Source organism: Octodon degus, unplaced genomic scaffold, assembly GCF_000260255.1.
Source record: "Octodon degus isolate 3935 unplaced genomic scaffold, OctDeg1.0 scaffold00005, whole genome shotgun sequence".
Lineage (NCBI taxonomy): Eukaryota > Metazoa > Chordata > Mammalia > Rodentia > Octodontidae > Octodon > Octodon degus.
Genome location: NW_004524581.1, coordinates 23,937,244 through 23,948,981, shown reverse-complemented (window position 1 = coordinate 23,948,981; position 11,738 = coordinate 23,937,244). Strand labels below are relative to the sequence as shown.

The window sequence follows — 11,738 nt, the reverse complement described above, 5'->3', positions numbered from 1 at the left end:
CAGCTCAGCCCACCAGGGGGCGCAGCTGGCTGGCATGTGGTGCTGGGGGATCGAACCGCAGTCCCTGTGCTTTGCTTAGCTTGTTCCAAGTAGGTGCTTTAGACCACTGAGCCATCTCTCCAGCCCCATACTTCGTTTTTATACTTTTCTGCTGGATGGTTAAAACCAAGATGAAGCAAGACCTATGTAACAAGAATTGCAGCTTTTGTATCTGATAAGGTCAGTCAAATCTTTTTTTTTTAATTAATTTTTTTTTATTTAGTTATTTTTTAGTACAGGGTCTCTCTCCTCTGGTTTTCAGCCTCCCAAGCGCTGGGATTACAGGCGTCCACCACGCCTAGTCTCAGTTGCAGCTCAGCTCACCCCAGGGGTGGAGCCAGCACGGCACTGGGGATTGAACCCTGGTCCCTGTGCCTGCGTAAGGAGGTGGTTTAGTCTGCCAAGCTATCTGGCTGGCCTGATAGCCCAGGCTAGCCTTGAACTTGAAGCAATCCTCCTGTGCTGGGATTACAGCCGCCATCAGACCTGTGTCCCACAAATGCTGGAATTACAGGCGTCACCGTGCTTGTGTGCCACCACCAGCTCCTGTTTTTATTTTTGGACACAGGAACTTGCTAACCCCCCCAGAACTGAGGATTGAGCTCAGGCCCTTGCATTTGCCAGGGAAGCGCTTATATCCCTGAGCCATCTCCCCTGCCCCTGACCTTGAACTAGAGATCCTCCATCCTCAGTCTCCTGAGTGCTGGGGTTATAGGTGTGTGCACCATGCCGATCACATTCCCACCTATAAGACACACCAGCTCCACAACTGCTTGTAGTCCAATTCCAGAGCCTTGGGCTCTGGGGCAGGGAATCTGTGCTGAGGGCCTCGGACCAGTTTGCTCGGCCCCTGCAGTGCTGGAGACATACTGTGCTCCTCAGGTCTTGGGAGGGTGTTGGGGTCAGTGCACCTGGTTGCTGTGATACTGAAAAGATGGTTGGGTGGCCTCCTGCATCAGCTGAAGTGTACAGGGAAAGTGTGAGGTGTGACACTCACACACTGATGCCCAGTGGTGGCTGCAGATGTCACAGAGTGTGAGCTTAGTCTGAGTGCTCGTCCCTGGTCCCAGTCCCGCCCTGCACTTCAGGATGCCTGTTTCACAAGTAATCCTGATCATCTCTGTGGTAAAGAAGGGCCTAGCTGCTAGAAAAGGGACTCCTGGCGCACTTTGAGAAAGCAAGACTAGAGCCACGGCAGAGCTAGACTCAGCAGTCACTTGAGTCTGGAGAGGACTGTAGTGCCCCTGAGCTTCAGAATTTGAAAGATTAGGGGCTGGAGAGATGGCTCAGTGGTCTAAAGCACCTATTTGGAACAAGCTTGGAAAAGCACAGGGACCACGGTTCGATCCCCCAGCACCACATGCCAGCCAGTCGCGCCCCCTGGTGGGCTGAGCTGGCCACACACACACACTAAATAAATATTAAAAAAAAAAAAAAAAAAAGAATTTGAAAGATTAGAGGTGCTGGGGATGGAGCCCAGGTTCTTTGCATGCCAGGCAAGTGCTGTCCCAGCAGACTGCGCCCGTTTTCTGTATGGCAAGAGGCTCTGAGGGCACTAGTACCATCCCATGGCTCAGGGATAATTCGGACAGTGCCTGGTGGCCATTGCTGGTGGTCCAGCCCTCAACCTAGCACTCTGGAGGCTGAGCCAGGATTGTGAGTGAAGGCCAGCCTGGGCTACATCTCAGGATTTTTTTGGGGGGTGGCAGTAGTTTGTTTGATAGCCTTTGTTTAAGGGAACTGAAGAGAACATGGAGAATGTAATCAGTCTGGGCAATACAGAATATTCCATAGATTTTTTTTTTTAATGTGTAACACTGAGGATTGAACCCATGGCTTTTGCACTGAGCTGCACCATCAGGCTTTTTACTTTTTGAGATAGGATATGGCTAAGTTGCAGAGACTGACCCCAAACCTAGAAAATCCAAATGGGAAAAAGTTCATATCAAAACCTATCGCTAGTGATCACTATAGCCTGAAATCTCAGCAGGTCACCTTGATGTGTGTGACACTCTTTAAAGACTTTGGGCTGGGAGTTGGTAGAGCATCCTCACGTTTTGCCAGCATGTGGTAGGTGGGTGTGAAGTTTCGCACTTGCTGGGTGCTAGCAGTTCCAAGTCGTGTGTGTGCGCAGTTCTGTAATCTTTGGGTTACGCACAGAAGTGGTACCATTATTACCCCCAGCCTCCTGCAGAAGAAACGGGCACAGAGGAGAGTGACGTGTCCTGGTCACTCGGGACTGAAGAGCCAGGGTGGAGCCTGAGGGGTTTGCCCTGCCAGCTTTGTCTGATGTGGAAGGACTTCTGTCCTCTTCCTGTACAAGAATGTGTGGTGGGTGGTGCTCACTGCCCCACAGGACCACTGTTTATTGGTGCTTATGCAGACCTTGAGAGGATTCTGGAGCTTTCGGCACAGTGACCTCAGCTCTCCCTTCCCTTCTCCAGGCGCACCCTAGCCGACATCATCATGGAGAAGCTGACCGAGAAGCAAACGGAAGTCGAGACAGTCATGTCAGAGGCGTCCGGCTTCCCTATGCCACAGCTGGACCCCCGCGTCCTGGGGGTCTACAGAGGGGTCCGGGAGGTAAGAGCTGGGAGAGTCACTGTGGTGGGTCAGCCTCACCGGGGGTGAGGAGCACCCCATGTGTCCCTGGTTCCCGTGCGTCTCCAGTGGCATGTGTGGCCAAGAGCAAGCATCAGAGGTGTGGATTCAGGCTCCCACTGCAGGTGTGAAGTGGGAGCATGGTAAAGCACCTCCCTGCAGAGCTGGCATGACGAGCCCGCGTATCCACGTGGGAACAGCAGCCTGACGAGGCCTCAGCACGTGGCAAGCACCATGAGTCTTAATGGAGATGGTGACTTTGCTCCCTGACCCCAGGTGTTGTCCAAGTACCGCAGTGGAAAGCTGCCCAAGGCCTTCAAAATCATCCCTGCACTCTCCAACTGGGAGCAGATCCTCTACATCACGGAGCCTGAGGCCTGGACTGCAGCCGCCATGTACCAGGCCACCAGGTAGCACAACAGCATGGGGTGGCCAAGTCTGCGGGCCAGGACCAGGACAGAACATGCCAGCTATTCCTAGCATGACTAGCACTTGGGGGCTCCGTCCCCTGCAATCTCAGTGTTTCCTTGTGTCACTCCTTCCCTAGCTTTTTCCTCTTGCATTTTGGGAGCCAAGGCCTAGTGACTGCCCCAAAGACTGGACTAGGGATGTAGCTCAAGTGTAGAGCGCTTGCATGCCATGCATGAGGGCCTGGAATAGGTTCTATTCCCTAGCACTCCAAAAGGAAAGTCTCCTGTGCATCCGTGGCCCTCCTGGCCATTGTGAGCCGACTGTGGGTTGCATGCACGTGGCTCGCACACACCCCTCAGAAGGAAGCCTTCCTCCTTTTACCATGCTCAGTCATGCACAGTGACAGTTCAGGGCCCAGGACCAGGCTGGCTCGTGACAGCCCTGGAACTCCCACCCCGATAGGATCTTTGCTTCTAACCTGAAGGAACGCATGGCCCAGCGCTTCTACAACCTCGTCCTGCTGCCCCGGGTGCGTGATGACATTGCAGAGTACAAACGTCTTAACTTTCACCTCTACATGGCCCTGAAGAAGGCCCTGTTCAAGCCTGGGGCCTGGTTCAAAGGTAGGTGCCCAGGGACTGGCCCTGACTTGGGGCGTGGCTGGCCCAGGGAGTCACTGAATGGGCAGGGGTGCTTGCTACTGTTAATCCCTCTGCCCCTCCCAGGAATCCTGATCCCACTGTGCGAGTCGGGCACTTGTACACTCCGGGAAGCCATCATCGTGGGCAGCATCATAACCAAGTGCTCCATCCCGGTGTTGCACTCCAGGTAACCTTGGTGGCATGGAGCGGGAGGGCCTCCCTAGGCGGTGTTGCACTCCAGGTAACCTTGTGGCATGGAGCAGGAGGGCCTCCCTAGGTATCTGTCTGGGCAGTACCAGGACCTGGGTGTGGGGCCAGAGTGGGGAGGAGGAGAAGCTGAGAACATAGCCCAGGAAAGGAAAGAATTAGGGAGGAAGAAGCAGGTCAGGGTACAGATAAGGCATGTGGACACCAGGAGGTCCTCAGTCTACTTGGACACTGCAGGCCCTTCAGGCCAGGCCGCTGCAGGGTTGTGGGGCAGCCCGGTGTAAAGATGACAGCTAGAGTCCAGGGATTGTGATAATAAGATTGGGTGGGCGAGGAGGGGCCCTTGCCTCTTCTGGCGCTGGGAGTACAACAGCTGGGACTCTGGTGGGAGGGTGAACCGTCCCTCAGCCCTGCCTCCACGGCCCCACCCTTCCCCCCAGCGCTGCCATGCTGAAGATTGCCGAAATGGAGTACAGCGGGGCCAACAGCATCTTCCTACGGCTGCTATTGGATAAAAAGTACGCACTGCCTTACCGGGTGCTGGATGCCCTGGTCTTCCACTTCCTGGGCTTCCGGACGGAGAAACGTGAGCTGCCTGTGCTCTGGCACCAGTGCCTGCTGACCCTGGCCCAGCGCTACAAAGCCGACTTGGCTTCAGACCAGAAAGAGGCCCTCTTGGAACTGCTCCGGCTGCAGCCCCATCCACAGCTGTCCCCCGAGATCAGGCGCGAGCTTCAAAGTGCCATTCCCCGAGATGTGGAAGACATCCCCATCGCCATGGAGTGAGGACAGTAGTCACCTGCTCTGGTCCCTTCTTGGTGACCAAAGATGGCACTGAACCTTCATTGCTAAGTACCTTGATTGGGACAGTAATAAGCCACCGGGCATTTGTGGCTACCAGCGCTTGGCAGGGAAGACGGCTGCAGGTCCACCTGGGTCCCCCTTGCACTCTGGCCTGTCTCCCTGCTCACTCAGGGCCAGGAGTGGCTCCACACCCAGCATCCTGGCTCTCCAGCTAGAGCTGGCACAGTGCTTTCAGCAGCTTACTGGGTGCTGTCACATGGATAAAAACAAAGGCAGGTATTTATTGAAACTTTCAGGATTTTTTAATGCATTTGGGATAGTCTCACTATGCAGCTCGGACTCGAGGTGATCCTGCTTTCAGCTTGCCCAGTGCTGGGATTGTAGGTGTGCGTGGAGCACCACCATGCCCAGACTCGGTGGCCTGCTCAGCATACCCAGGGGCTGGGCCAGCACAGCATGTGGTGTCAGGAATCGAACGCCAGTCCCTGTGCTTGCCTGAGCAGGCGCTTAGTCTGCTGTTATCTTGCTGGCCCTGAAACTTCCAGTATTTGGTATTGTGTTTCTTCTGCCCTCCAGATGCAGGGAGCCATTAGGCTGCTTCATCCCGTCCTGGGAGTGGGCTGTGACCATTTGCTCAGGAACTGCACCCCTTAATCTACAGGCTTTCCTCTCCTAGGCTGTTCGCACCTGTGGGCCCAAGGGGAGCAGAGCACCCCTCAGCCAGGGAGGAGACCTGGAGGGAAGGGCGGGGAGCCATCAGATCTAGGTCAGCACCAAGCATGTCCTCGAGTTTCTGGTCAGTGGAGCTTTAGTCCAGTTGTGGGCGGACTAGGGCCAAAGAAGGGTTTTGCAACCAATAAAGTAACAGTGGCATTTTTTTAGGTGGTTGGGAGAAAACAGCATCTTGTGATCAGTTAGAATGAAAAATTAAAATTTCAGCATCCGTAGACTGTCATGAGGGCTGAAGGTGTCTTCATGTCCGTGCTGTGCACATTGTTGCGTAGCAGCCACCTACAGCCTATCTGGGCTCAGCGCCTCAGACATAGCATCTAGGTCCTGAGCATCTTTTTTAAAAAAAATCAAGTGCTTTGTCTTTTTTCTCCCCCCACCCCCTTTGAGCCGGTATCACTATGAAGTCCAGGCTGGCTTTGAACTCCTGCCCACATCCCCCTGGGGACACTTAAGTCCCCTCTTCACATAAGCTCTGGGGTCTGTCCTGCACTTATGCCCAGTGGTGATGTTTAGGAATGCACACATTATGGGGGGCATAGGGCACAAAGCCCTTTACAGAATCCAAGTTTCCCACTTCTAGAAGTAGGCTTTTTACCCTCGTGAAATCCCAAAGGCAAAGGCAGTTTTCTTCCAGAATCTTTATTAAGGCAGCACGGTGGTCCCAGGCCACCAGCCTGAACCTTGTGGCATTGGTTAGGAAAGGCCTGTGTCTACAGAGCTTGCCTCCCTCTCCAGTGGGGGCTTGGTCACCTCCCCTTTCTGCAGGAGGAAGGGACAGTAAGGGGAGAGGAGGGCAGGGCCCCAGCCCAGGCTGTAGCAGCTCCTGAGCCACAAAGCGCCGGCAGTAGAAGGGAGAGCAGCAGCACAGGCTAGGGCTCTGCCACTCCGCCGTGGGGCCGGCATGCCCGCTGCACCCTTACGGTTGTACTTGAGCAATAAATTAACACAGTTGCACTTGAGCTCCAACCCTCAAGCACAAAGAAGCAGCTGAGCAGGAAGCACAGCGAGGAGAGCGCCTCTGGCCAGTGCTAGGCCTTCCCTCGGGAGCAGCAGACTTCTCCGAGCGCAGCAGGCTGCTTTCAGCACCCCTCCAAACACAGTGGCCCCGAGTGGAGTAACATCTTACCGGGTACAGGGCATTTTAGTTCAGAGGTAACAGCCCCTAGGAGATGCTGGTGCGTGGACTCGCCCGCTCCCACCCAGCGGACATAGGTGGCCGGGCCCTGGCCAGAGCCAGGAAGGCGCTGAGCTGGCCAGGTGCAGGGAGAGGAGGAGCCAGGTGCCGGCAGGGCTGGGCAGCCCTTAGTGCAGAGAAAAAGGCAGGAGCCAGCCTCTCGGCTTTGAGGATGTGGTGACGACTGTTCCAAAGGCAGGGAGGGGTGGTAGGGGCTCCTCCACTGCGTGGCAGCCACCTAGGGCCTGTCCGAGGCTACAGGTGGATGGCAGTGACGTCTGTGGGCGTGCTGGTCTGGCTGGGCCCCTGGCTGCTGGAGCCCCGGGGAGCTTTGGGCGCGGGGCTGGGGGCCGTCTGGGAGGCCTCCTGAAGGCTCTCCCTGAGTGCAGCTTCAATCTGCTCCTGGCAGGCCCGTAGGCAGTCCTGGGGACAACAGGACAGTGAGGCCCACTCCTACTCCTGGGGCATGGGCGGCAGGTGCAGGAGAGGGATGCCTCCCATGCCATGGAAGGCCAGGGAGGTTAGGCCACAGCCCAGCCCCAGGAATTGGGGCTGCGTTTCTCAGAAACTGCTAAGAGGATGTGGCAAGAGGGTGTGACAGGAGCCTGCATCTGACACCGGGTCCCCCACCCCCGCTGCAACACACTTGGCAAACAAGGGGCACCTTGGGCCAGTGCCCTTTACTCCACCCTGACACCTGCTCCTCTCCAGACCAGGGCAGGAGATTAGGGCTTCAGGCCTTCTGGGTGTGAAACCAGGACCCAGGCCTGAGGGGATGCCTGCCGCCCTCTACTGGAGACTCTCGGAATAGCACTGCCTGGTGAATGAGCTCCAACCACTCACCACTTCTGTGCCGGTGATGCCGGCGAGCAGCTCAGTGAGCTCATCCCCGGATGTGGAGCAAGCGCCCAGGCCTTGCACTGCAGCCCCGATGCTGCCTGTCGCGATCATGGACGGCGGGTACATGGCGAAGGTATAATCTTTGGGAGGAGAAGAGAGTGCCCTGAGACAAGGAAGCACACAGGAAGGAGCACAGCCACTGGCCTTCCAAATGCTCAGTGCAGGCGGGGTCTCACTGGGGACTGCGCTGTGGGTACAGTAATACGGCACCAGAGGGAAGCCTGAAAGCCTTTTCTAGAGGATCAGGCTGTTTTGGGGCTGAGGTGTTACCTCCACCCAATCGCTGGGAATCAGGGGAACAAGAAATTTCCCAGGGTGCAGGGTGGCCCTAGCCAGGGACCAGAGAATGCCTGAAACCCCCCTGGTGTGAAAACCCAGCTTTACACACGCACGCACTTATTCTCACTACACCTCCAAGAGCCCACAGAGCTCAGATTAGGGTCTGCTTCTGTACTGCCACCAAGGGCTCACGGGATAGCATGCTCAGCAATGATTTTTAAGAGGAGTATCAACTAGAATTTCCTAGTTATTTCTCACCCTTCCAAGTTTTGATTTTTCCCAACTAGGCAACATGTGTGCAAGGCACGTACCTGTAGCACAGAGGGCCAAAAAGGTCTGTGCATGTTTTTTGACCAAGGCCTGTCGGTCACTGGGCAGAGAGAGCCGGTGCAGAATCAGGGCCAGGAAATCATGTGCGATCACTGCTGCCAGGTCCCACTTGAGCTTCCCCAGGACCAGCACTTCCCACTCCTGGGGTTAGAAGGAAGGGAAGAGTCACTGGCAGCACAGAGCAAGGTGGTGGAAACGGGGCAGAAGGCTCCCCAGGAGGGAATCCCAGCAAGATTCAGAAGCGCAAGGCCCATGTCTGCTGCTGCTGGTCAGGGACTGGTGCTGTGGAATGGCCACTCTAGTTCCTGGAGTGCCTACTACAGGTCACTAGGTGCCACTTCTGTGTACACTGCAAATTATCCCTTTTGAGCCTGATACCACCACAACACCACAAACTTGAGGTCCCCTGAGATGAAGCAGATTTTTCAAATCCCAAGGACCTGAAGAGACAGTCACCCCACTATCAGCCACCCCTCCCCAGCCCTGCATCCCAGACAAGCTGCTACTTCTTGAAGCAGCAGCAAGCATGAGGCCACTCCTTGTGACACTGCCACTGAGACTCTCGGGTTCCTCAAAGGGGAGGTTACCCAACCCAACCCACATCCCCTTGATGGGACACCAGGGCTGGGTCCTGGGGTACAGCACCCACCCTATTCCAGTACCACCTGACTTGGTGAGGAAGGTGACAGTCAAGCCACTCAGGGGGCAACTCAGGTGATCCCCAAGGGACCAGGCCCTATCCCCCACCTGCTGGACCAATTCCAACACCAGGTCCTGAGGAACTCCACCCCAGTCGCCTTGACAGGGCTTCCCAGATCTGGCCCTGTTTCTGAGTTGCACACTTGAGGATTTCTTCATTGTTTTATCTTAGGAAGGAACTGGTGGGTTTGACTCCTTACTGAGGCAGCAATGGTGGCCACACCCTACCTCTTCCAGGCCCCCAGCCACAGCTGTCCTCTTGGCCCCACCTTGGTATCAGCCCCAAGCCACTCCCAGTGCCCAGAGACAGGTGGGCTGTGGCCAGAAGGGAGCAAAGAAGCCAGCATTCTGCTCCCAGGCTTCTTCCCAAACTCTAGCCAGAGGTGTAGAGAAAGCACATAGGGTCCCAGAAGGCAGGTGGGGGGCTGGGTGTCCTCCTGGGGAACTGCATCCAAGCCACCCCGAGAAGCCTAGCCCCGCTCTGTGGAGCACATATCCCAGGAGGAACGAGCTGCAGGGGCCACCACACCCTGGCTGCAAGGCCACCTGGTCTCTCTCCTTTCCTTGGTCTTGACTTTCTCCCTTCAGAGGCTGACCTTACACCCCAGCTCCCCAAGGACTAATCCTCTTCTAAAAAACCCTTCCCGCAGAGGCACATCCACCACCCCAATCTTGTCACCAAGAGGAAGTCCTCTTCCACCTTCTAGATTCAACCCCTCGAAAAACTTGCTCCCTGGCCCTGGAAACCAGCCCCACCTTCAGGCTTTCCAGAAACTACCAGATTCATCCCAGAGCCGGGGCCTCCCAGATTCCCAACTCTGGCCTCCTACTCCCATCTCTGAGAGCTACTTGGCAGGAAGAGGAATCCAGTTCCTCCACTCCCAGCAGTCAGGGGCCCCAGTACCCTCATCCCTGCCAGCCAATCACAGCGTCTGCTTGCTGCCCTCCTCCCTGGGAGCCAGGGCCCCAGCGCCTCTGGGGTCAGGAGCAGGCTCGGCCACCGTGGGGCAAGATGAAGGGAGCTGCCAGCCAACCCACCCTGGGGAAAGGAGGCGTGCGCCCTCTGGTCCTCCCCCAGATCACACGGCTCCAGCCTCCCGGGGGGCAGGCAGAACTGTGACTCTCAGCCCTGCCTGGAGGAACCCGGGCCCCAGTTCCCATCGAGAGGCCCAAGGAGCCACTTCCCAAACCACAGGAGCTAGGGCAGCTCCCCACAGGGTTATGAAAGCTCTTGGTCAGAGTGGGCGGGCAGGGGGCGGGGGCGCCGCGCTCTCCAGCTCCGGCCAGGCTAAGGGGGAAAGGGGCAGACGTGGGGCCCAAAGCAGCTGCTTCGGCTTCTCAGAACATGGGCAGGGAAGGGTTGGGATGGAGCTGTGTGCTGGAGATGGCAGGGAAAAGAGCGCGGTGGGTGGGTTGAAATACCTCAGCACTTCCGCACAGCAATCAGGGCTGGGCTTTAATCTGCTGGGGAGCTTTTCTATCACAAAGTCCACCCGGGAAACTCGGGAGGAAGCCCCTCCCCTCGAGACGGCATTCTACTCCCCACACCGCGGGCTGTGCAGGCTTATGCCCTTCTGCTGCCAATAAATAACTCATTGTGCCATGCAAACCCAGAGGCTAAGTACTGGTAAGTATAGACATGGTAGCTAGCTGGCCACGCTGCTACTGGGGAAATGATCAGGAAGGAGGGACACCCCCGAGGTAAGGTAGGGTGAGCTCAGGCCTGCAGCTCCGCGCTGACCACCACAACACACTGCCCTTTGCCCCACGAATGGTTCTCTTTCCAAAAGAAAAGCCTCAGCTTTCTCGAGTCCCTCCCCAGGAGGCCAGAAGGCCTCCTAAATTGCAGTTTGCCTTTTCCCGGGAAGCAGGCAGCAGAGGCGCGCGGGGGTGGGGGAAAAGTTACCCACGCACCCGCATCTGGCAGGGAGACACCGCGTGGTCCGTGTAGATGCAGAGTTTTTCGATAGTCAGGGGTGTGGTCTCGCGCAGCTTGGAGGCCAGAAGCATGCAGACCGCGCCCAGGAGCTGCAGCTGCGCCTTTCGGGTGGGGACACAGGACAGGTAGCGATCCAGGTAGTTCATGGCCAAGGGGAAGACTTCCTCCTCGCAGCGCTGCTCCTCACACACCTGGGGAGGGCGCATGATCAGAGCTGGGGCTGGGGCTCAGGGAGCCACAGCAGCTATGGAGGTGGGGGGATGATGGGGGGGAGCTCCCCACAGGGACATGGACCAACAACAGAGGAGGATGCGTGCCCCCAAGTGGCCACTTCCTCTGCGCCTTCTACTCCCCGCTTCCCTGGGTGGGGGCCCAGCGAGGCGCCTTCCCCGAGACGATTCCAGGTGGAGGCTCCCCTCCTTCAGCGCGGGGGTCAGGGGTCCCCCTCGGCAGCTGGGGCACAGGACTCCACCCGCGGCCACCACCCCCGGCACACACCCAAGGGGAAGGGAGGAGCTGCGCCGCTGTCTCCCGCACTTTTCATTTCCCGTCCGCCGGAACCGCGCGCCCGTCTCCCCCACCCCCACCCCCACCCCGCGCGCTTCCTCGCGGAACCCCGCGACAACACTCGAGGCGCGACACTGGGGGGACGGTGGAGGGGTGGGAGAGTCCGGGGCGTAGATGACAGGAGGCGCCGATCACTGTGGGGAGGCAAGACGACACCGCGAGACGCCCGCCGCCCGGGTGCCGGCAGGGCCAGTTCGGTACCTCCAGCATCCAGTAGGCCAGCATGCGCCGCATGTGCGGCTGGATCTCCTTCTGCACGCACTGGAAGTAGGAGGCGCGCGGCACGTAGCGCTCTTCCAGGCGCAGCAGGCTGCGCAGCACGCGCGCGTCGTCCAGCAGCCGCGGGTCGGGCCGGGCGCGGGGCGCGTGCCGGGGGCCCTCGCAGCACAGCAGCTCCATGCTTGGCCCGGGTGGC

The 11,738-nt window shown here is 57.6% G+C and overlaps 2 protein-coding genes across 6 annotated transcripts in view; one reads left to right on the top strand and one right to left on the bottom strand.

Annotated features, from left to right (window-relative positions):
• Positions 1 to 5,074, top strand: part of Bysl (bystin like) — a 12,393-nt gene extending 7,319 nt beyond the window's left edge. Inside the window, exons 3-7 of the mRNA XM_004624148.2 lie at positions 2,484 to 2,622; positions 2,917 to 3,050; positions 3,514 to 3,674; positions 3,777 to 3,879; positions 4,340 to 5,074. Of these exons, the coding sequence (XP_004624205.1) occupies positions 2,484 to 2,622; positions 2,917 to 3,050; positions 3,514 to 3,674; positions 3,777 to 3,879; positions 4,340 to 4,685 (883 nt within the window). The 3' untranslated portion in view covers positions 4,686 to 5,074. The remainder of the gene's footprint in view (positions 1 to 2,483; positions 2,623 to 2,916; positions 3,051 to 3,513; positions 3,675 to 3,776; positions 3,880 to 4,339) is intronic.
• A 963-nt stretch (positions 5,075 to 6,037) lies between these two features.
• Positions 6,038 to 11,738, bottom strand: part of Ccnd3 (cyclin D3) — a 57,476-nt gene continuing 51,775 nt past the window's right edge. For 3 of the 5 annotated variants that reach the window (XM_023719947.1, XM_023719969.1, XM_023719963.1), the window contains 4 exons: positions 10,732 to 10,947; positions 8,100 to 8,259; positions 7,453 to 7,589; positions 6,038 to 7,032 (listed from right to left, as the gene is read on the bottom strand). In XM_023719947.1, coding sequence (XP_023575715.1) covers positions 6,865 to 7,032; positions 7,453 to 7,589; positions 8,100 to 8,259; positions 10,732 to 10,947 — 681 coding nt within the window. In that variant the 3' untranslated portion in view covers positions 6,038 to 6,864. Of the gene's footprint in view, positions 7,033 to 7,452; positions 7,590 to 8,099; positions 8,260 to 10,731; positions 10,948 to 11,524; positions 11,733 to 11,738 lie in introns of those variants that run through there. The other 2 variants (XM_004624146.2, XM_023719957.1) reach the window with 2 other exon arrangements.